Below are 24,606 nucleotides of genomic sequence, written 5' to 3'. Positions count from 1 at the left end.
TTTGCATTTTCAAGTTCTTTGGATAAACACCAGCAGTGGAATAGCTGGATCAAGTGGTAGATCTGATCATAATTTCCTGAGGATACTCCATACTGCTTCCATAGTGGCTGCATCAGTTTGCACTCCCACCAGCAGTGTACAAAGGTTCCCTTCTCTCCACATCCTCTCCAACGCTTGTTGTTTCCTGTCTTGTTAATTATAGCCATTCTGACCAGAGTGAGGTGATACCTCATTGTAGTTTTGATTTGCATTTCCCTGATAGCTAATGATGATGAGCATCTTTCATATGCCTGTTGGCCATCCGTATATCTTCTTTGGAGAAATCTCTGTTATGATCTTTTGTCTATTTTTAAATTGGGTTGTTGGTTTTTTTGTTGCTGAGATGTATGAGTTCTTTGTATGTTTTGAATATTAACTCCTTATCTGATATATGGTTTGCAAATATCTTCTCTCAATTGTTAGGTTGTCTTTTCATTTTGTTGATGGTTTCCTTTGCTGTGCAGAAGCTTTTTAGTTTGATGTAGTCCCATTTGTTCATTTTTTCTTTTGTTTCCCTTGCCCAGTCAGACACAGTACTTGAAAATATGCTGCTCAGACCGATGTCAAAGAGCATACCGCCTATGTTTTCTTCCAGAAGTTTCATGGTTTCGGGTCTTACATCCAAGTCTTTAATCCATTTTGAGTTAAGTTTTGTGCATGGTATAAGGGAATGGTCTGCTTTCATTCTTTTACATGTGGCTGTCCAGTTTTCCCAACACCATTTATTGAAGAGACTCTCCTTACTCCATTGTATGCTCTTGGCTCCCTTGTCGAATATTAGCTGTCCATAAATGTGTGAGTTTATTTCTGGGCTCTCGAATCTGTTCCATTGATGAGTGTGTCTGTTTTTATGCCAGTACTATGCTGTTTTGGTTACTATGGCTTTGTAGTATATTTTGAAATCAGGGAATGTGATACCTTTGTTCTTTTTTCTCAGGAATCCTTTGGCTATTCGGGGTCTTTTGTTGTTCCATATAAATTTTAGGATTCTTTGTTCTACTTCTGTGAAAAATGTTGTTGGAACTTTGATAGGGATTGCATTGAATCTATAGCTTGCTTTAGGAAGTATGGACATTTTGACGATGTTAATTCTTCCAATCCAAGAGCACAGAATATCTTTCCATTTCTTTGTGTCTTCTTCGATTTCTTTCAACAATGTTTTATAGTTTTCAGTGTACTGATCTCTCACCTCTTTGGTTAAGTTTATTCCTAGGTATTCTATTATTTTTGTTGCAATTGTAAATGGGATTGTATTCTTAATTTTCTTTCTGCTACTTTGTTGCTAGTGTATAGAAATGCAACTGATTTTTTTTCAAAGATTTAATTTTTTTCCTTTTTCTCCCCAAAGCCCCCCGGTACTTAGTTGTATATTCTTCAATGTGGGTCCTTCTAGTTGTGGCATGTGGGACGCCACCTCACTGTGGCTTGATGAGCAGTGCCATGTCCACACCCAGGATTCAAACCAATGAAACACTGGGCCACCTGCAGCGGAGCACGCAAACTCAACTACTCGGCCATGGGGCCAGCCCCCAAAACGCAGCTGATTTTTGTATGTTGATTTTGTATCCCACAACTTGACTGTATTCCTTTACTGTTTCTAAAAGCTTTTTAGTGGATTCTTTAGGGTTTTCTATATATAAAATCAAGTCGTCTGCAAAGAGTGACTGTTTCACTTCTTCTTTTCCAATTTGTATCCCTTTTATTTCTTTTTCTTGCCTGATTGCTCTAGCTAGGACTTCCAATACTATGTTAAATAAGAGTGGTGACAGTGGGCATCTTTGTCTGGTTCCTGTTCTTAGAGGGATAGCTTTGGTTTTTCTCCATTGAGAATGATATTTGCTGTGGGTTTGTCATATATGGCGTTTATTATGTTGAGGTATTTTCCTTCTATACCCATTTATTTAGAGTTTTTGTCATAAATGGATGCTGTATCTTGTCAAATGCTTTCTCTGCATCTATTGGGATGATTGTGTGATTTTTATTCCTCATTTTGTTAATGTGGTGTACCACGTCGATAGATTTGTGGATGTTGAACCATCCCTGAATGCCTGGAATGAAACCCACTTGATCGTGATGTATATGATCTTTTTAATGTACTGTTGTATTTGATTTGCTAGTATTTTGTTGAGGATTTTTGCATCGATGTTCATCAGTGATATTGGCCTTTAATTTTCTTTTTTTGTGTTGTCCTTGTCTGGTTTTGGTATCAGGATGATGTTGGCTTCATAGAATGAGTTAAGAAGCCTCCCCTCCTCTTCAATTTTTTGGAGGAGTTTGAGAAGATAGGTATTAAGTCTTCTTTGAATGTTTGGTAGAATTCACCAGGGAAACCATCTGGTCGTGGACTTTTATTTTTTGGGGGGTTTTTGATTGCTGTTTTGGTCTCCTTACTGGTGATTGGTCTATTCAAATTCTCTACTTCTTCTTGGTCTAGTTTTGGAAGGTTGCATGTTTCTAAGAATTTATCCATTTCTTCTGGATTATCCAATTTGTTGGCATATAGCTTTTCATAGTATTCTCTTATTATCTTTTATATTTCTGAGATGTCCATTGTAATATCTTCTCTTTCATTTCTGATTTTATTTTTTGAGCCTTCTCTCTTTTTTCTTGGTGAGTCTAGCTAAGGATTTGTCAATTTTGTTTATCTTTTCAAAGAACCAGCTCTTGGGTTCATTAATTTTTTCTGTTGTTTTTTTAGCCTCTATTTTGTTTATTTCTGCTCTGATTTTTATTATTTCCTTCCTTCTGCTGATTTTGGGCTTTGTTTTTTGTTCTTTTTCCAGTACCTTTAGATGCACTTTTAGATTGTTTATTTGGGGTTTTTCTTCTTTGTTGAGGTAGGCCTGAATTGCTACTTCCCTCTTAGAACCACTTTTGCTGTATCCCACAGATTTTGGCATGTTGTATTTTCATTTTCATTTGTCTCCAGGAATTTTTTTATTTCTCCTTTGATTTCTTCATTGACCCAATCGTTGTTCAGTAGCATTTTGTTTAATCTCCACATTTTTGTGACTTTTCTGGTTTTCTTCCTGTAGTTGATTTCTAGTTTCATCCCTTTGTGATCAGAAAAGATGCATGGTATTATTTCGATCTTCTTAAATTTATTGAGACTTGTTTTGTGGCCTAATATGTGATCAATGCTGGAGAATATTCCATGTGCATTTGAAAAGAATGTGTATTCTGTGATTTTTGGATGGAATGTTCTATATATATATCTACTAAGACCATCTGGTCTAATGTGTCATGTAAGGCCAGTGTTTCCTTATTGATCTTCTGTTTGGATGATCTATCCATTGGTGTAAGTGGAGTGTTAAAGTCCCCTACGATTATTGTGTTACTGTCTATTTCTCCTTTTATGTCTGTTAATAATTGCTTTATATATTTAGGTGCTCCTATGTTGGGTGCATAGATATTTACAAGTGTTATATCTTCTTGTTGGATTGTTCCCTTTATCATTATGTAGTGCCCATCTTTGTCTCTTGTTACAGTTTTTGTTTTAAAGTCTATTTTGTCTGATACAAGTATTGCTACTGCCGCTTTCTTTTCTTTGCCATTTGCATGGAATATCTTTTTCCATCCTTTCACTTTCAGTTTGTGAGTGTCTGTAGGTCTGAAGTGTGTCTCTTGTATGCAGCATATACATGAGTCTTGTTTTTTATCCAGTTGGCCACCCTATGCCTGTTGATTGGAGCATTTAGACCATTGACATTTAAAGTAGCTATTGATAAATATGTATTTATTGCCATTTTGTTACTTTTTTCCTGGGTGTTTTCGCAGTTCTTCTCTGTTCCTTTCTTTTTCTCTTGCTCTCTTCCCTTGTGGTTTGATGGCTTTCTTTAGTGATATGTTTGATTTTTTTTTTGTCTTACTTCATTGCTTTCTTATTATAGGTTTCTGATTTGTGATTACCATGAGGATCCTATATAATATTCTATGTATATTACAGTCTATATCGAGTTGATAGGCTCTTTAGCTTGACCTCTTTCTAAAAGCTCTACTTTGCACTCCCCTCCTCCCACGTTTTATGTTTTTCAAATCATATATAGTCTCTTGTTTAGTGTGTCTGTCCATTACCCTCTTATCATTGAAATAGGTGATTTTAGTACATTTGACTTTTAACATTCATGTTATCTTCACAAGTAGTTGATCTGATACCTTTACCATATTTTTACTTTTACAAGTGATTTTATTGACTGTTTTTTTCTGGTTTTCTTTTTTTTTATAACTTTTTTTAAATCTCTATTTGTGGTCACTGCTTTCCCACTTAAATAGGTCCCTTCAGCATTTCTTGTAGAACTGCTTTCTTGGTGATAAGCTCCTTTAATTTTTGCTTGTCTGGGAAGCTCTTTATCTCTCCTTCCATTCTGAATGACAACCTTGATGGATAGAGTATTCTTGGCTGCAGGTTTTTTCCTTTTAGCACTTTAAACACATCATGCCATTCTCTTCTCGCCTGCAGGGTATCGGCTGAGAAGTCCGCTGATAGCCTTATGGGCTTTCCTTTGTATGTCACTTGTGGCCTTTCTCTTGCTGCTTTTAGGATTCTCTCTTATCTTTAATTTTGCACATTTTAACTATAATGTTTCTTGGTGTGGGCTCCTTGGGCTGATCTTGTTTGGAGCTCTCTGTGCATCCTGTATTGGAGATCTGTTTCCATCCTTAGGTTAGGAAAATTTTCATCTATTACTTCTTCAAATAAATTTTCTGCCCCTTTGTCTCTCTCTTTTCCTTCTGGGACACCTATAATACGAATGTTAGTGCACTTGATATAGTCCCAAAGTTCCCTTAGACTGTGCTTATTCTGTCTAATTCTTTTTTCTTTTTCCTGCTCAGCTTGGGTGATTTCCCCTAGTCTTGTGTCTAGCTCACTGATCTGTTCTTCTGCATCCTCTACTCTGCTCTTGAGTCCCTTTGGTGAATTTTTCATTTCCAGCATTGCATTCTTCATTTCTGATTGGTTCTTTTTTATATTTTCCAGTTCTTTGTTGATGAGCTCACTATGTTCATCCAGTCTTCTCCCAATATCTGTGAGCATCATTATGAGATTTTGTTTGAACTCTTTGTCAAGTAGAGCACTTATTTCTGTTTCATTTAGTCCTTTTTCTGGGGTTTTGTCCTGTTCTCTTGCTTGGAAAGTATTCCTTTGTCTCCTCATTATGCCTCTTTCTCTGTGCCTATTTCTATGTATTAGGTGAGTCGGCTATGTCTCCTGATCTTGGAGGAGTGGCCTTATGTATGAGATGCCTTATGAGGCCCAGCAGTGTGCTTCCCTCTCGTCACCAGTCCAAATGATACAGGAGTGACCCCTTTGTGGGTTACTTGTGTCTTTCTGCTGTGGAAGGCTTTCTCTTAATGTAGGTACCCAGGGAGTCTAGTCTTTCCTTCCCTGGCCAGCTGTTTGTAAATCCGGTTTGGGGAGCTTCAGCACCATTGGCTACAAAGTCTATCAGCACACTCCTGTTGCAATTTTCCTCTTAATTGGGTTGGTACCCAGTGTAGATGGTTGCTAGGCTCAGGGGTTTACAGTTGCTATAGGCCTCAGGCCTACAAGGCTATTGTCAGGTCTCTTAGGAGTGCAGCTGAGTGGGTCTGGCCCTAGGCATGGGAGCACTCAATTGTTTCAGGCTTTGGAAGGTGGGGCTGATCCGTTTTCTGGCTATTTGTGAAGCACAGGTCTTCTGCTGCTGATAAGCCTCACCCCCCACAGGACCACATACACTGTCAATACAGTCCTGGTCCATGCACACTTCCCAACCCCCTGGAGTGTACCCTGATGCCCCACTGCAAAGGCCTCCACCTCTCCAGCAATGCTCTCCAGAGTTCACCTGGTTCTCACACAGGCCCTGCCCCACAGAGATGCACACACTTGCCTGCCTGTAGAGGATCAAGGCACCCAGTCAATGCAGGCTGACAAGTAGCCTGAGGGCTTGCTGTTGGGTGGGGCTGATCCCTAGGACAGGCTGCCTGCCTTGGCTGAACTGGATTAAATCTGTGCTCCAGTGGGTGTGGCAGGCCCCTGGGCTAACAGACCAAGGGAAGAACGTCAATGGCGTCCACCGGGGTTTGTGTCACCACGCCTGGACCAGGTCAGAACAATGGCCCCCACCAATGTCTCAGTCTCTGAAGAGGTCCCTCCTCTCACCAAGATGCCCCCAGAGCCCACCAGGTGAGTCTCATTTCACCAAAGTACTGTCAGTCTTCCCTCTGGTGATTTTAGGTTGCTGAGACAGGTGAGTTTATGCATGGGCCCTTTAAGACCCGAGTCTTTTCAGCTTTCATCTGATAGCTTTTCTGGGGGTATCCTCACTGAAGTTAATAGCCAGCCAAGCCAGACAGTAAGATCCTTGTCTCAGTTGTGCTGAGTCTGAAGGATGCTTAGAGCAGTATTGGCCCCCACTCTGGACCTCACTCCTCCAGCTGCGTACCTTAGGGTGGCTCCTGCCTGGCCAGCTGACAAGCTCTGCTGCTCCCAAAGGTGGCTTTTTTTCCTCTTCAGCAGGGATTTCTGCCTCTTCTGCCTTAGTCAGCACTGTCCCTTGTTGTGGGGGTTCTTTTTTATCCAGTTTTCAGTCTCCTATCCAGGATAATTTTTCCAAAAATAGTTGTAACCTGGTTGTGTTCATGGGAGGAGACGAGTTCAGAGTCTCCTTATGCCACCATCTTGACGCGATCCCCCTCCAGTTTCTAGAGGTTACTCACTGTGATGGTTAATTTTATGTGTCAATTTGACTGGGCCACAGGGTGCTCAGATTTACTGTTCTTTTCAGTGACATAATTGAGAGAGAAAAAGATTGGGCCCAGGAGGCAGTGTACACACCTGTGGGTAGAGCTCTTGGGTTTCATGGCTAACGTTCCTCCTAAATATCCATTTGTCTTTTAAGCATTGTGTTTTATGGTATTTCACTTTATTCAGAAGTTTTTAATTTTCATAAGATCAAGTCTATCAGTCTTTTTCCTTATGGCCTCCAAATTTCCTGTCTTGCTTAGAAAACCATCTTCATATCAAGATTATAACAACATTCTGCTAGTTTTTCTGTGAAAGCAGCCATAGCTAACATATAATAAATGAGTATAGCTGTGTTCCAACAAAACTTTTTTATGGACACTAAAATTTGAATTTCATATGTCATAAAATATTGTTCTTATTTTCACTTTTTTCCTCATTTAAAAATATAAAAACCATTTTTAGCTGGCAGGCTCTATGAAAACAGGCAATGGGCTGGACGTGGGCCGTCGCCTGCCAACCCCTGAACTAGAGAACCAAGTTGTCAGTCTCCCACGCCTAAAAATAGCCAAAATCAGAAAATAAAATTAATTTGTGGACATAGTACATTATTGATGCCTAAACTCAAAACATCAAACTGTAAAGACTCAACAGAACTCAAAACTACCAAACTATGATTTGAGGATATAGGACAATGTTTTTGCCTAGATTCAAACTATCATCTTTTTTCTTAGAACTCTTACTTCAAGCTTCATTCCTAAAGAGAATTTCTGCAGCTATCATGAAACATTGAATACAATAAAAATAACCTTCCTCAATAGCAGGCCACGGGGGAAGTGTTTATTGTTGGTGTTCCATTATGTTTCTAACTGCAATATCAGAGTTTTATCTTCTGTGAGTTATCAAGTGCAAAAAAAAGGCAGAGAGTAACCCAGGAAACTGGTACTGAGTCTGCTGCAAAAGACTTTTATCAGCAAAATTATTAAAGAGATAAGTTTCACCATCAAATTTAGACATTTTTTCTTCACTAAAATTTTTTTCCTGAATTCTGTAATGCTAGCATATGCAGAACATTTGTAAAAGAACAATTCAAAGAAAAAATAAAATCACCATAATCTCACCTCCAAGACAGAATACACATTTAATCATACGACATAGTGTGATTATTTTCGTATGTGTAATTTGATTACTATTATTATTTAATACACTTTACCTATTTCCCCATTCCCAGTGCTTCTCTCTCTCTTGTTCTCTCTCTCTCTCTCTCACACACACACAGACACAGCAGGTTAGTAAGGTAGGTTTTATCTCTCAAGACCTTTGAAAAGTAATGCATGGATTACTGGTGGGGTGGCAGATTCTGTCAACAAGTACAGTACCTCTCCATTACAACTAACAAGAAACATTGGGTAAAAGTAAAACATTAAAGAAACACACCCCCACACCCCCACACACACTCAAGCTAGAATGAAATAAAGGGAAACCGTCAAGTTCCAGAAATGAAGAGGAACTGCAAAACCAAAGTGGTGAGCAGGAGCTGTTGCTGCCTACCCTTGGGGCTTTCAGGCTGGAACATTACTCTAGGGGCTGTGGAATGAGTTTTAATGCTCACACAAAGAGAGTAAAAATAACTTTCACCTGTAAGAATTGGGAAGTTGGAAGTGAACCATTTGTGTAAAGCTTAGAACCTGAGGAGCTGCCTAGTCTGTTTAAAAGGGATTAGAAAACCTCTACCCAATATTCCAAGGAAGAAGCAAGGATGCTTTCTATTCACCTGGGGCTGGGGCTTGAAGGAGGAATAAAGAACACCCACTAAAAAAATCACTACCTCAAACATATTCTATGCACAGCTGAGGAATCTGAATTTATACAGTCAGGCACCACGTAATGATGTCTTGGTCAAAATGGACCACATATAGACAGTGGTCCCATAAGATTAGTACTGTACAGCCTAGGTGCGTAGTAGGCTGTACCATCCAGGTTTGCATAAGTACACGCCATGATGTTTGCATGATGAAATTGCCTAATGACGCATTTCTCAGAAAGTAACCCTGTTTTTAAGCAACACATGACTACAGTTGGCCTCGTGTGAGAATCCCAAGTTGAGAAATTAACATAAATACTGGTGTCTCAAATATCTTGAAACTCCTAGAGCCACAGCAAAGCAATTGGGGAACTAGTCTGTAGTACGTGACCCAAAGAATTCCTTTAGAAAAACAAGCCCTTCTGAAGATGAGAGCTTACTAAAAAATTACACACCCTGAAGGAGTCAGTAAACATTAAAAGTGAAAGAGTTAGCATCCCAAGGACTGGAGATAATAAAATAATATAACCAGAACATTTGAAGGGCTGGCCCCATGGCTGAGTGGTTAAGATCGTGCACTCTGCTTTGACGGCCTGGGGTTCACCAGTTTGGATCCTGGGCACAGACCTACACACAGCTCATCAAGCCATGCCAAGGTAGCATCCCACATAGAGGAACTAGAAGAACCTACAACTAGGATATACAACTATGTACTGGGGGGCTTTGGGGAGAAAAAAAAGAGGAAGATTGGCAACAGGTGTTAGCTCAGGGCCAATCTTCCTCAAAAAAAAAAAAAAGAAAGAACATTTGAAATTATAAAGGAAATCAAAGAAGGAATAGAAAACATAATTTGAAAAAAGAGAACTCAATGAAAATGAATACACTGACTTAAAAGAAGAATCAAATAAAATTCCAAGAAATGAAATTTATAGTCATTGAAAGAAAAAACTCAGTGCATGGGTTAAATAGAAGACTAGGCAACCTAGAATTAGTTAAATGGAAAATAGATTTGATGAAGATAGTCAAAATTCAGTATATAGAGAGAAAAAGATGCGAAATATGAAGGAGAGGTTAAGATATATGAAGGACAGAAATAAAAAGATTCTCCATTCAGTAATGAGAGGCCCAGAAGGAGAAACTAGAGAGAATGAGAAAAATAAAATATTCAGATAATGGCTGTGAATTCTCCAAAGGTGAAAGAAACCCAAATCTTCAGATTGTTCCAAGCAGGATAAGGATATACAATCCACATCTAGATACGTTGTGGTAAAACTGTGAGGATGTGGAGAATTGGAATGCTTGGGCATTGCTGGTGGGACTGTAAAATGGTGCTGCTGCTGAAGAAAAGAGGTTGGTAGTTCCTCAAAAAGTTAAACACAGAATTACTATATAACACAGTAATCCTACTTAGGTTATACCCCAAATCATTGAAAACAGATATTCAAACAAATACTTGTACACAATTGTTCATAGGGGTACTCTTCACAATAGCCAAAAGATGGAAACAACCAAAATGTCCATCAGTGAATAAACAAACTGTGGTATATCCAGAGAATGGAATATTATTCAGTCATAAACAATGAAGTACTGATACATGCTACAACACAGACGGACTGTGAAAACATTATGTCAAGTGAAAGAAAGTAGGCATAAAACGTTACAGATTGCATGATTCCATCTATTTAAATATCCAGAATAGGTAAATCTCTAGAGACAAAAAACATATAAGTGGTTGCCAGGGGTTGGGAGGAGGGAAGAATGGAGAGTGGCTTCTTCATGTGTGTGGGGCCTTCTTTGGAGGGTGATGAAAATGTTTTGGTATGTTAGAGGTAATGTTTACACAGCATTATGAATGTACTGAATGCCACTGAATTGTATACTTTAAGATGGTTAATTTTACTTTATATGAATTTCACCTCAATATAAAAAGAAAATAGATAGATGAGACTTCATCAAAATTAAAAACTTTTGTTATTCAAAGAATACCATCAAGAAAGCAAAAAGATAAGCCACAGAAAAGCAGAAAATATTTGCAAATCATACATCTGAGAAGGCATTTGTATCCAGACTATATAAAGACCTCTTACAAATCAAAAATAAAAAGACAAGCAACCTAATTATAAAATGGGCAAAAGACTTAAATAGACGTTTTCCCAAAGAAGATATATGAATAGCCAATAAACACAAGAAAAGATAGTCAACATAATTAATCATTAGGGAAATTCAGATCAAAACTATTATGAGATACCACGTCACACCCACTAGGATGACTACAATCAAAAAGACAGACAATAACAAGTGTTGCTGAGGATGTGGAGAAATTAGAACCCACGTACATTGCTGGTGGAAGTGCAAAATTGTGCCACTACTTTGGAAAACAGTCTGGCAGTTCCTCAAAATGTTAAATAGAGTTACCATACAACCCTGGAATTCTTTTCCTATGGAGAAATGAAAACATATTGTCCACACAAAAACCTTTATACAAATATTTGTAGCAGAATTATTCATAATAGCCAAAAAATGGAAGCAACCCAATGTCCCTCATATTCTCTGGCAATGAAAAGGAATGAAGTACTGATACATACTACAACATAGATGAACCTTGAAAACATCATGCTAAGTGGAAGAAGCCAGACACAAAAGGCCACATATTGTATGGTTTCATTTATGTGAAATGTCCAGAAAGGCAAGTTTATAGAGACAGAAAGTTGATTAGTGGTTGTCTAGGGCTAGGGGAGAGGGAGATGCAGAGTGACTGCTTATGCGTATGGGGTTTCTTTTGGGGATGATAAAAATGTCCTAAAATTAGATTGTAGTGATGGTCACACAACACTGTGAATATGCAAAAACCTATTGAAGTATACACATTAAATGGGTAAATGTATAATATGTGAATTATATCTCAATAAAGGTGCCATAGAAAAAAAAAGTAATGAAAAAAGAGATCCGAATCATAATGTCAGCTGCAGAATTTATGTATGCTGAGTAACAAGTCACCCCCAAATAGCAAACATTTATTATATCACATAGTTTCTGAGGGTCAGGAATCCTTGAGTGGCTCTTCTGGATAGTTCTGGCTCTGAGTTTCTCATAAGGTTGTTGTCATGCTGCCAGCTGATGCTGCAGTCTCTGAAGATTTGACTGAATCCAGAGGATCTCCTTCCAAACTTATGTGGCTGCTGGCAAGAGGCTTTAGTTCTTTGCCACATGGACCTTGCCACGGGCCTGTTTGCAACATGCCTTCTCCCAGAGTAACTGATGAGAGAGAAAGAGTGTGTGCAAGCCCAAGACAGATGTTGTAGTCTTTTATAACCTCATCTTGGACCCAACATACCCCCACCTCTGCCATAGTCCCTTGGTCACACAGACCAACCCTGAGACAATACACAAGGGTATGAATCCCAGGAGACAGGGATCACTGGGGACCCTCCTGAACCACCATCTTATACACATGTTGTACCACAGCAACAAATACCCGAACAGACTGTGACAAAGACTGCTTGTTGTCCCCTAATCTCCTCCCCCTTGTCTACAGTAATAAGCCCCTCCTCCCAACTTTAACCTGGGCTCATGACTGCCTCTATTGAATAAAAAGTTCATTTCCTAGCCCACCTTTGCAACTAGGTGTTGCCATTTGGTTAAGATCTGGCTGAAGGGAAGTAAGGAAGTGATGTGTGTAACATTCTGGAGTGTGTTTATTAAAGAAAGGGGCTGTGACCCTTCTACTTCCTTCTTCCATCCTGCTGCTTGTAATATGGATGTGTTGGTTGAAGCGCCATTTTGGACCATGAGAGCCAGGGCTCTATTCTAGGGCTGGGAGAGCAGAAAGCTAGAAGCAGCCTGGGTTCCAGAAAAGTCTAGATTTACCATACTAGCCTTATGACCCTTAATTATGGATTTTTATGAGATGTATATTTTTTTTAAGCATCTGAATAATACAGTATATAGGAGATGTAACAAGTATATGGAGAAAATTATAACACTCTATTGAAGGACATAAAGGAAGACCTGAGTAAATGGAAAGCTATATTATGCCCATGTTTGGGAAGACAGAATATTTTAAGAAAGCCAGTTTTCTCCAAATTAATCTTTAAACTCAATGTATTTTTCAAACAAAATCCCGATAATATCTCTTGTAGAATTTACGAAGTTGACTCTAAAACTCATATACAAGAGTACAGGTCCAAGAATAATCAAGACAATTTTTAGGAATAATAAGGAAGGAGGGCTTTAAAGCATAGACTTAATATCTAAAAATTAAAACAGAAAGATGGGGCACAAAGAGGCTTCAACTGTATTTGTAAAATTTAATTAAACAGAAAAAATATTTATAGCAAGTTTGGCAATAACATTTATTATCTTTGTATAGTGGGTACATGGGTGCTTGTTTCTCTGGCTTTTCTTCAATTTTGAAATATTTCATAATACAAAGAATTAAAAATAAAATACTTGGTAGGAGAAGGTTAACGAAAAGAAAGAAAAAAATGCCATGTGCCTACCTCTGAGGATTAATTGTTAGCTTGTTTCCTCAGTCTATGCTATGTCTTGCATCGCCTAAAAAGAGGCAAAGGAATGTGGTGAAAGAACATGGGTGTTGGATACAAACAGGAAATCTGGATTTATATCCAAATTCCCCCACTTACTATCTGATTTAGGCAAGTCATACAGCCTCTTAGCCTGATTTTCCTTGTCTGGATCATGGGATAAGGTACTCACTGTAGATGACCGTCCTGAGGTCATCTCAGGTCAAGGTTGTCCTCATCCATGGCGACCGCCTTTGATACAACTGACAAAGCTTCTCTCTACACATTTGCAAGATTATAAAATAACTCAAAAGATATGTAGGGGAAACCAAGAAATTCAAAGCTTTTCAGATCTATAATACAAACGCCTGAAATATTGCATAGAGTGTTTTCTTTACCCTTTGGTCAATAATGCTTTCTTTACATTTATGGAATCTTGCAAATTTTCCTTCAAGTTATTCTGAAAAATGTTTGTGGTACTATTATAATTCTGATTCCTTCAGTGGATGATCAGATAGTGTTCTCCCTTTTCTGCACACGGTGTGTGGTCTGACAGTGGATAGAGAAATAAGAAAACTTGAGTTTTAGTTTGGTTTTGCCATAGACCTTATCTTCAAGGTCCTGCACTTAAGAAACATTAGAATTGTTAGTAAATAAATGCTCGTAAGATTCTTTGAGATTAGGAGAAAAATTCCAGACTGGTCTGAAGGTTATTATTGTTTTACGACATCATCATCATCATCATTATATTATCACCACCTAATACAGATGTGAATATCTGGTGAAGAACAATTACTTTCGAAGGAAATGGTAAATGTGCTTTTAGATAACTTTTATTTGATGAATGTTCCCAAATGCTTAATTTCTAAATATTTCTTCTGGTTTTCTTTTTTGTCCTTTCTCTTGCTAGGAAAGGCACCAATGCCCAGACCTGGCTACAAGCCTCAGGAACCGAATGGCTGCAGCTCCCATTTCCTGGGTCTCAAGGTACCAGGAAGTGTATGTACTACCACCAATATTTTCTCAGTAGATTGGTTTTTAACTAAGACTAGTCCAAGAGTTATCACTAATTTATGGAATATGTTGAGCAATCTAATTAAATTTTTAAAAATTGGATATGGACAAAGGGAGATAATTTTCAAAGAAAGTGCCTGATTTTCTTTTCTCAGAGGCAGCTGTCCCTCAGATAAGGCCTTGTGTAGCGATCTCTGAAGTCACCATGGCGAATGTCAGCTGAGCCTTAGGGGATCAAACATAACTTAGTTTGAAATAGAGCTGAGAAGTTTGACTGACTTACATTAGTGAGACTTTCCAGTGATGGGCTGGAGCCAGCTGGTGCTGAGAAGTGAGAGCTGATTGTTGCGTCGTCAGGACCCTTGCCACTGGTTGAATTCATGTCTGTAGTGTCAGGTCAGCAATGTTTGCAGCATTAACATCACAGCAATCTGCAAACACATCCACCCACCCCAATCCTCCACACCCAACTGCTGACCATTTCTCAAACTGGCGGCCTCCTCTAAAAAAAGTAATACATTGATTTCTTTTAAGACCTTTTAAGGCCCTTTTACCTGTCTCACTTTAGAAAAGAGGTTTTATGTAAAACGTAGGTAGATGGATTTCATATCTAAACTATGATTTTGAATTGTGAATTAATCAGGCTAAACTTCATTTTTCTGACAAATCAAAAGCTTTTACTTTGTAATGATTTTCCAAGCAGCATGTTTATTCTTCTAACTAAAATCCTGCTCACCCATGTGGCATTTTTGTGCAAATTGGAAAAAGATCCCTTTCCTCAAGACGGTTTTCTTCCACTGTCAGAAATTTATCTTAATACACTGATTTTGTTAGAAAAGGAAATTTGACTGCCATTGGCTAAACAGTTTTCTTAATAAATATATAAATCCATGATTCTTGTGGAAGGTGCCCTCTTAGATATGACTCTCTTGTGCATTGCACGACCTGCACAGCTGTCCACCTAGCCTTGTCCATAATTGTCAATACTGTCTATATGGACATGGAAGGAAGACAATCCTTTCAAATGTACAAATTTATTAGAAAACCCGCATATTTTTGGCTAATATATTTTACTTGATATCAATTTAGTACCTATGGAAGTGGTATGCACTCTATTTTGGGAGTGATGTCATTTTGTTTACTGGTACATATATCATTCAGAACTAGTTCAAGAATTTCCAATTTAGTTGAACTGAATGATAGCCACCATATTTACTGATTCTCAGTTACCTCTGTTGTGACATATTTTTGGTTTTAGAGTGAAGTACAAGCAAAGTAGTTTACTTCAGATATCAGATGCTGGGAATACACCCAGAATTGCACAGTCCAGGCAGTTGCCTAGTCTAATCAGTTAGATTATCTCTTAATTTAATAATATTTTTTTCTGCTTAAAAGGAGATTTTAAACTGCCAAAGTCCATATTTTGCTTTAGGTGGGCTTGGAGTAAAAGTTCAATAACAGAACTCCGAAGGAGACCCAAGAGGAAAGGATCTATGATAGCTGATTAATCCATCCCCACCCATACCCTGAAACCAGGTGTTCACAGCTTCCATCCAAGTCCAAGGGTATATCATCAGAAGAGGTGCAAAAGATTCCGAGATGCTCTACCCACATCTAGACTCCCCCTGTTCCAATCTATTTTATATGCCGCAGAATGATCACTCCTGTTTAATCACTCCTTGTATCATGTCCCTTCATTGCTCAAGAGTCTTTACCAAATCTATCTAGTTACTTTGGAAATCAAGGCCATTCATCAACTTGCCTTTCTCTCTAATTAAAAAAAAAAGAAAAAAAAATATATACACACATTGCCCTGCTAAGACCTTTGCAGGACTAAACAACCCAATTGACTTGCCCACATATGATTTGCTCATTATTTCCCTGCCTTACCTACTATATCCTAAGTCTACTCTGATCTCTAGGAACCCTCACAAAAAAATTTCTGTTTGATAACTCTATGTGTGGCATTCTATGAACTTAGTTTATGCCACAACATTTACTATTGTTTATAGATTGCTTAGTAAATGTGTGTGTGTGATATTGTCATTTGACCATAGGCCCCTTGTTGTCAGGAATGATGTGTTCTCTATCCCACTCTGCTTCCCAATACATACAGGCACATACACACATCCTTAAAACAGTGCTGTATGGGATGGGTCCCTGATAAATACTGATGACTTTTTGATGAACTGGGGCTTAATTTTTCATACTTCTGAGCCTTGGAATCCTTTGCTCAAACAAAATCTCATGTAATTCAGGTTTTAGTTGAATTTGGAAGTCTCGAAGCTTTGCCCTTTTGATTAACGTCTCAACTTTATTTTTACCACTGTAGTGGCCCGTGAATTTGAAAATTACTAAAATCTAAAATACAAAGAGGAAAAATAGGTCATTGAGTTATTAAACTAATAACTAAGCTGTGATTGAAATTTAGCTTCCTGTGACTGTCAACCTAATGTATCCTCTAGAGTCACTGGTGTTTCTGAATTGATCTGAATACGTAACAGGAATTTGAGAACTGGCTAGTTAATAACAAGGTGGGAAAGGTTGCCTAAGGTCCTTGGTCTAAACGTGGCATTTTCTTCCTTCTCTTGTCTTTCTTCACTTTTCCCCAGATGGACTTGGGCATTCCAGCTATGACCAAGTGCTGCAACCAGCTGGATATCTGTTATGACACTTGTGGTGCCAATAAGTATCGCTGTGATGCAAAATTCCGATGGTGTCTCCACTCTATCTGCTCCGACCTTAAGCGGAGTCTAGGCTTTGTCTCCAATGTGGAAGGTAGGTATCTTAAGGGCATCTACTTGTGAGCAGGGAGTTTTGTGTCCGTTTTTACACATTAATGTAGCCAGATTGCCTTTATAAAGAGACCATCAGAGCTCACTGAACTTTCTTTATAGAACACTGTGCCCAATACAGGAAAGGGCGAGGGAAGATTCTGGGCACTCCACTAAAGTTCTTGCTGTCCTGCCCAGGAGCTGCTGGCACCACTCCTAATGGACAGGCCACACCAAAGCCTTCCACAGATACAAAAATCCATCCTTTAAGACTGGAGAAAGAGTCGCCCAACTGGCTTTAGTTATCCATTCCACTGTTAAATAATTTTCCATACTGGGAGTTATTCTGTATAAGACCACTTGGTTTCGTTTAAGCCCTTTTTTTTTTATTATTTTGTTCTCAGTCAGGGAAAGAATTTTTAAAACCCTATCTTTTTTGTGTAGAAACCTATGTGTACTTGAGGATAATTATTTTTAAACAACTGTTTAGCTACCCAATTTCTGACACTGATTCTGTAGTTTCTTTTTCCTAATTTACCTTAGGAAAAGTTTTAATCCTTTAGTTTCTGAAGCCAGAACATTATACCCAGGTATTAGCATTATATATTTTTAGATGGTGAAGTTTGAAATTCAGGCTTATAAAGAGTTGACCCCATGCCACTGAGAAAGTCAACAGTAGAAAGAACCTTGGATCTTGTTCATAGATCAATGTCTAGAATGTAGTCCTAAAGTGAATGTGTGAGGGCTTAAAAATATGAATACTAAATTAGGCCCTGTAAAAGGGAGTATCACTTTATTTGTGTCTACAAAACGTGAAAAATTGCCTCCTGCTAATCTAGGGTCAGGTCAAATTTCCTTCTTCAAGCAATGTCCTATTCATTCTTTCTCCTAAACATCTATTTGATATACCACTTGCCTGGTTAACTGTCAATTAACCCAATCTCAGGTTCACATCCAATCTATTCATGCCATAGGGACCAGATATACTTTTATACTATACAAATCTGGTCATCTCCACCCTCTGTGTAAGTCCTTCAATAGTTTCTTCTTCCTTAGAATTAAATCCAAACTCCTTGGTATGACGTACATAGCCCTCTCTGATTCAGCCCTAGCTCACCTCTCCAGCATCATCTTGCTTATTTTGGATTTCTCTCCTGACTTCTGCTATTTCAAACTACTTGGTTGATAGCCTGTATCTTTCTGCCTCTTCAGTTCCCTCTGCTTGGAACACTCTGATCATTCATTTTCTTGTTGTTGTTGAAACAGCTTTATTGATATATAATTCATGTGCTATACAATTCAAACACTTAAATGCTTTTTTAATATGTTCACAGAGTTATGCACTCAGTTCCATAAGCAATTTGAGAATACTTTCACTACTCCAGAAGGAAACCCCATGGCCATTAGCAGTCTCCCCCTGTCCTTCCCCTTCCCAGCTCTAGGCACCCACTAATCTGCTCTCTATCTCTATAGATTTGCCTATTCTGGACATTTCATATAAATGGAATCATAAAATATGTGGTCTTCTGTAACTGGCTTTTTTCAATTAGCAAAGTTTATCCATGTTGTAGCATGTATCAGTATTTCATTCCTTTTTATTGCTAAATAATATTACATTGTATGTATATAACATTTTATTTATCCATTCCTCAATTGATGGACATTTGGGTTGTTTCCATTTTTTGGCTCTTATGAATAATTCTGGTGTGAACATTTATGTACAAGTTTTCCTGGAGGCATATGTTTTCATTTCTTTTGAGTATGTTACCTCAGAAGGGAATTTCTGGGTTATATGGTAATTTTATGACAAGCTGTTTTCCAGAGCAGCCACACCATTTCACATTCCCACCAGCAATGTAATAAGGTTCCAGTTTCTTCACATCCTTACCAATACTTGTTATTACCTGTCTTTTTTGTTATAGACCCTAGTGGGTATGGAGTGATATCCATACTGTGGATATGATTTGCATTTTTTGATTTGCATTTCCCTGATTGCTAATGATATTGAGCATCTTTTTATGTGCTTATTGGCCATTAAATATCTCCTTTGGAGAAATTTCTATTCAGATCCTTTGCCCCATTTTTAATTGGGTTGTCTTTTTATCATTGAGTTATAAGAGTTCTTTGTATATTCTGGACGCAAGGCCTTTATCAGACATATGATTTGAAAATATTTTCTCTCATTTTGTGGGTTGTTTTTTCACTTTCTTGATGATATCATTTGCAGCACAGAAGTTTTACATTTTGATTAAGTCAAATTTATTTATTTTTTTCTTTTCTTGCTTGTACTTTTGGTGTCGTATGTAAGAAGATTTTGCCCAAACCAAGGTCACAAAGATTTACTCCTTTGTTTTCTTCTAAGAGTTTTTTGTTGTTGTTGTTAGCTCATATGACCCATTTTTAGTTAATTTTCGTGAATGGTGTAAGAAAGGGCTCCGACTTCATCCTTTTGTATGTGGATATCCAGTTGTTCCTGCACGATTTGTTGAAAAAGACTATTCTTTTTCATTAAATTGTCTTTGTATCCTTGTCAGAAATCAATTGACCATAAATGCAGTGTTTATTTCTAGACTGTCAATCCTATTCTGTTGATCTATGCCACGATCACACTGTTTTTATTCCTGTGGTTTTGTAGTAAATTTTGAAATGAGGAAGTGTCCTTCAACTTTGTTCTTCTTTTTCAAGTTTGTTTTAGATATTGTCAATCCATTATATTTCCATATGAATTTCAGGTTCAGCTCATAAGTTTCTTTAAGAAATGGCAGTTGATGGGGCCAGCCCAGTGGCACAGAGGCTAAGTGTGCATGTTCCACTTCGGCAGCCTGGGGTTCACCGGTTCAGATCCTGGGTGCAGACATGGCACCATTTGGCAAGCCATGCTGTGGTAGGTGTCCCACATATAAAGTAGAGGAAGATGGGCACAGATGTTAGCTCAGGCCCAGTCTTCCTCAGCAAAAGGAGGAGGATTGGCAGCAGATGTTAGCTCAGGGCTAATCTTCCTCAAAAAAAAAAAAAAAAGAAATGGCAGTTGGAATTTTGATGGGGCTTTTGTTGAATCTGTACATCAATTTGAGCAGTATTGCCATCTTAACGAAATAATATTTTCTGATCAATGAACATTAATGTTTTTCCATTTATTTGGGTCTTCTTTAATTTTTTTCAACATTCTATAGTTTTCAGATCACAAGTCTTTTGTATAATTTATTTCTAAATATTTTATTCTTTTTGATGCTATTGTAAATGGAATTGTTTTCTTAATTTTATTTTCAGATCATTCATTGATAATGTATAAAAATACAATTAATTTTTGTATATTGATCTTTTATCTTGCAACATTGCTGTGGTCATTTATTATTTCTAATAGAGTTTTGGTGGAATCCTTAGGCTTTTCTAGACACAAGCTACTGTAACCTGCATATTGTCTTCCTTTCTAGTTTGGATGCCTTTTATTTATTTCTCTTGCCAATTGCCTTGGCTAGAACTTCCAGTACAATATTGAATAAAAGTGGTGAAAGCAATGTTGAGATTAAACAACATGCTAAGAAATCAAAAGAGAAATAAAAAAATACCTTCAAATAAGTGAAAATGGAAATACAACATACCAAAACTTATGGGATGCAGCAAAAGCAGTTCTAAGAGGGACGTTCATAGTGATAAATACCTACATCAAGAAACAAGAAAAATCTCAAATAAACAACATAACTTTACACCTCAAGGAACTAGAAAAAGAAAAGTAAACAAAGCCCAAAGTTAGTAGAAGGAAGGAAATAACAAAGATCAGAGCAGAAATAAATGGAAGGGAGACTAAAAAGACATTTGAAAAGATCAATGAAATTAAGAGCTGGTACTTTGAAAAGATAAACAAAATAGACAAATCTTTAGCTAGACTTACCAAGAAAAAAAGACAGTAGACTCAGAAATAAATCAGAAATGAGAAAGGAGGGGCCAGTCCCATGGCTGAGTGGCTAAATTTGCATGCTCCACTTTGGTGGCCCAGGGTTTTGCCAGTTCAGATCCTGGGTGTGGACATGGCACTGCTTATCAAGCCATGCTGAGGCAGCATCCCACATAGCACAACCAGAAGGACCTACAAGTAGAATATACAACTATGTCCTGGGGGGCTTTGGAGGGAAGAAGAAGAAGAAGAAGAAAAAAAAGAAATGAAAAAGAAAATGTTACAACTGTACCACAGAAATACAAAGTATCAAAAGAGACTAATATGAACACTTATATGCCAACAAATTGGACAATGCAGAAGAAATGGGTAAATTCCTAGAAACATGCAACATACCAAGACTGAATCATGAAGAAAATGAAACTCTGAACAGACCAATTGCTAGTAAGGAGATTGAATCAGCCATCAAAAATCTCCCAAGAAACAAAAGTCCAGATCCAGATGGCTCCCTTTTTAAAGCGGCTTCAATATTTAAAGAATAATTAATCTGCCATTTAAATGGCTTCAACATTGAAAGAAGAATTAACACCAGGGCTTCTCAAACTCTTCCAAAAAGAGAAGAGGAGGGAACACTTCCAAAATCATTTTACGAGGCCAGCATTACCCTGATACCAAAAACAGACAAGGATACCACAAGAAAAGAAAATTACAGGCCAATATCCCTGATGAACATAGATGCAAAAATCCTCGAAATATTATCAAACTAAATTCAACAATACGTTAAAAGGATCATATACCATGATCAAGTGGGATTTATTCCAGGGATGCAGGGGTGGTTCAACATCTGCAAATCATCCCCAATGTAACACATACATTAACAAAATAAAGGATGAAAATTATATGATCATCTCAATAGATGTACAAAAATCATTTGACCAAATTTAGCATCCATTTATAATAAAAACTCTCAACAAAGTAGGTATAAAGTGAATGTACCTCAACATAATAACATCATATTCAGTGGTAAAAAGCTGAAAGCTTTTCCTCTAAGATCAGGAACAAGACAAGGATGCCCACTCTCCATCACTTTTATTTAACATAATATTGGAAGTCCTAGCCAGAGCAATTAGGAAAGAAAATAAAATAAAAGGCATCCAAATCAGAAAGGAAGAAGCAAAACTGGCGCTATTTGCAGATGACATGATATTATATATAGAAACCCTAAAGACTCCACCAAAAAACTGTTAGAACTAGTAAATGAATTCAGTAAAGTTGCAGAATACAAAATCAATACACAAAAATCTGTTGCATTTCTATACACTAATAATGAACTGTCAGAAAGAGAAATTAAGAAAACAATCCCATTTACAACTGCATCATAAAGAATAAAATACCTAGGAATAAATTTAAACAAAAGGTGAAAGACCTGTACATTGAAAGCTATAGGACATTGATGAAAGAAATTGAAGAAGACACAAACAAATGGAAAGATATTCTGTGCCCGTGGATTGGAAAAATTAATATTGTTAAAATGTCCATACTACCCAAAGCAATCTACAGATCCAATGCAATCCCTATCAAAATTCCAATGGAAGGTGTTCTGAGATGCTTTCCTTAATAATTCTTACCCTAAAAGGATAGAGACTCTTTCTATGGGCTCCCATACCACCTCAGGGTTACTTCCATCATGGTGTAGTATAACTATCTGTTTACCTGTCCATCCTGTCCACCTCTTTGTCCAAACTGTGAGATCCTTGAGTTGGGATCTCTTTGGTCTGTATCTCTGATGCCTAACAGAGTGGCTGACCAACATATCCAATACACACACACATATTTTTTCAATGAATGAATGGTTACTCAGCCCACACTTGTACAGGGAAAGCTATAGGAAACACAGTAGTGTTATCTGGGAGTACTCTGCAAAAATGTTAGATTTTTCATGGAGTGGAGCACAGTAATACAGGAGATTCTGATTGCTAACCACGGTTTTGACCTGGAGGCCCGTAAAAGGAAAGTACTTCAAAGTGTATTCTGCTTTACTAGATTGGATGGAAGTTTCTCTGAAATAGCTTTTCTCAAATACATGTTTTTCCTTTTAATTCTGTATTTGGATTACTACCTCTAATTTCTCTGGGTATCACATCATCCCTGGAAATATGTTGCTTCTTCAAAATTATTCAAACTACTTGGGGTACTCCTATATATTAACCTTTATATTTCTCTTCATCTTTTTCAAGTAGCCTGTGATTCTCTGGCTGATACTGTCTTCAATACCGTATGGACGTTGGGCTGCCGGCCCTTTATGAATAGTCAACGAGCAGCCTGCATCTGTGCAGAAGAAGAGAAAGAAGAGTTATGAGGAAGAGGTAATTCCTTCCTGGTTTTGAGTGACACCACAGCTGTCAGTCTTGGAGATGGTAGTATGGCAGATGTGTCTCATACTTTCTTTCAAAAGTTTGAACACCACAAAGCAGGAGAAAGGAAACATTATTCTACAGCTGAAAAGCGAGTCCCATCCTTTGAGGAGAATTGGAAAAAAGCATGGAATGATTTGAAGACTACTCGTCATGTTAACACTGGTCGCCTCAACCAAGATATATTTGCCTGGAAATTCAGTTCTTAGTTTAAAGAGTAAAATACTGGGATTCCTGGCCTTTGATAATTATATTCATGGGTGAATATAATTCCCTACTATTTGAGAGGCAATGACTTGCCTCTGGTCCATGTTTCAGTTGCCAGTAAGCATCTCACATCTAATAAAGTGCACTTTTTAGAAAATTTGAAAAGGGATAAATGAATTCCATTATCACCAATATGCTTCCATTTCACTTAGAAAAGAACAGAACCCAACCTGGTAAGTTCCACCAATGATAACAATTATTCCCACTGGTACTAAAGAGATAAAAACAGGTGAACAAGGTCGGAGGTTTACCTGATAAGGCCAGTGGAGGTGGAGGTCGAATGGAGCAGGTCTCTGAGGTCCCGTTTTCCTCCCTCCGTGAACTATTCATGTTGACATTCCCAAGTCCTCAGCTGTGTTAGAGTCATGTTAAGATCTGGGAAGCACTTGGTAAAAGCTGCCACTGACAATAGCTAGGTAACGTCCCTGAAATCTGACAGGTATGAGAGACAAAGGGCCATTCCTTAAACTGTGGTTCTTCACCCTGACTGTGGATTCGAATAACCTGAGGAGCACTACAAACACAAAGAATCTCTGGGTGCGGTGCCTGCATGCTGATATTTTCTAAACGCTCCCCTAGTGATTCTGATGCACTGTGAGGGCTGAGGGCCAATAAGGTCAGGGACTGGCAAACGAAGGCCCATGGACCAAATTAGGCCCAACACCTGTTTTTATAAAGTTCTATTGGAACATAGCTATGCTCACTTTTGTTTATGGCTGTTCCTGTGCTTACAACAGCAGGGTTGAATAGTTTTGACAAAGACCGTATGGCCCAGAAAGCCTAAAATAGTTACCATGTGGCCCTTTACAGAAAAAGTTGGCCAACTCCTGATCTAGATAATTTTCTCCTTTCCCTTCCTTTTGCTAATTTCACTGGTTCCATTAAGAGTTGTTGATTGTAGCCATTTCTAAAAAGAAAAAGGAGAAAAACTGCTTTTTGATCTTGTGTAAAGCCATAAAATCAATTGGCTTACTAAGAAATTGGGTTTAACTGCAGATAAATTTATCTCTGTGGTTTATGATATTTATTTCAATAAAATTTATTAAGCACCTAGAAAATAGAGTATGGTATAATTTTTTACCTTTTTCTATTATCTTATCAGTCTGAGGGCATAGAACGCCAAATAACAGGGCAAATGGTGCCAAATTTTAA

General features: G+C 37.8%; 1 protein-coding gene across 7 annotated transcripts in view; it reads left to right on the top strand.

Moving 5' to 3' along the window:
• PLA2G12B (phospholipase A2 group XIIB) overlaps positions 1-24,512 on the top strand; it is a 29,376-nt gene extending 4,864 nt beyond the window's left edge. Inside the window, exons 2-4 of one of the 7 annotated variants that reach the window (XR_011524203.1) lie at positions 14,001-14,089; positions 16,717-19,762; positions 23,014-24,512. Coding sequence is in view for 6 of the 7 variants with exons in the window: in XM_070565582.1 (XP_070421683.1) it covers positions 14,001-14,089; positions 16,717-16,882; positions 23,011-23,132 (377 nt within the window). In the remaining variant the exon portion in view is untranslated. Of the gene's footprint in view, positions 1-14,000; positions 14,090-16,716; positions 19,763-23,010 lie in introns of all 7 variants that reach the window. The other 6 variants (XM_070565605.1, XM_070565613.1, XM_070565588.1 and 3 more) reach the window with 6 other exon arrangements.
• Positions 24,513-24,606: the final 94 nt, after the last annotated feature.

The sequence above is a fragment of the Equus przewalskii genome, chromosome 1, assembly GCF_037783145.1.
Source record: "Equus przewalskii isolate Varuska chromosome 1, EquPr2, whole genome shotgun sequence".
Lineage (NCBI taxonomy): Eukaryota > Metazoa > Chordata > Mammalia > Perissodactyla > Equidae > Equus > Equus przewalskii.
This window is presented reverse-complemented; position numbering and strand designations above follow the sequence as displayed.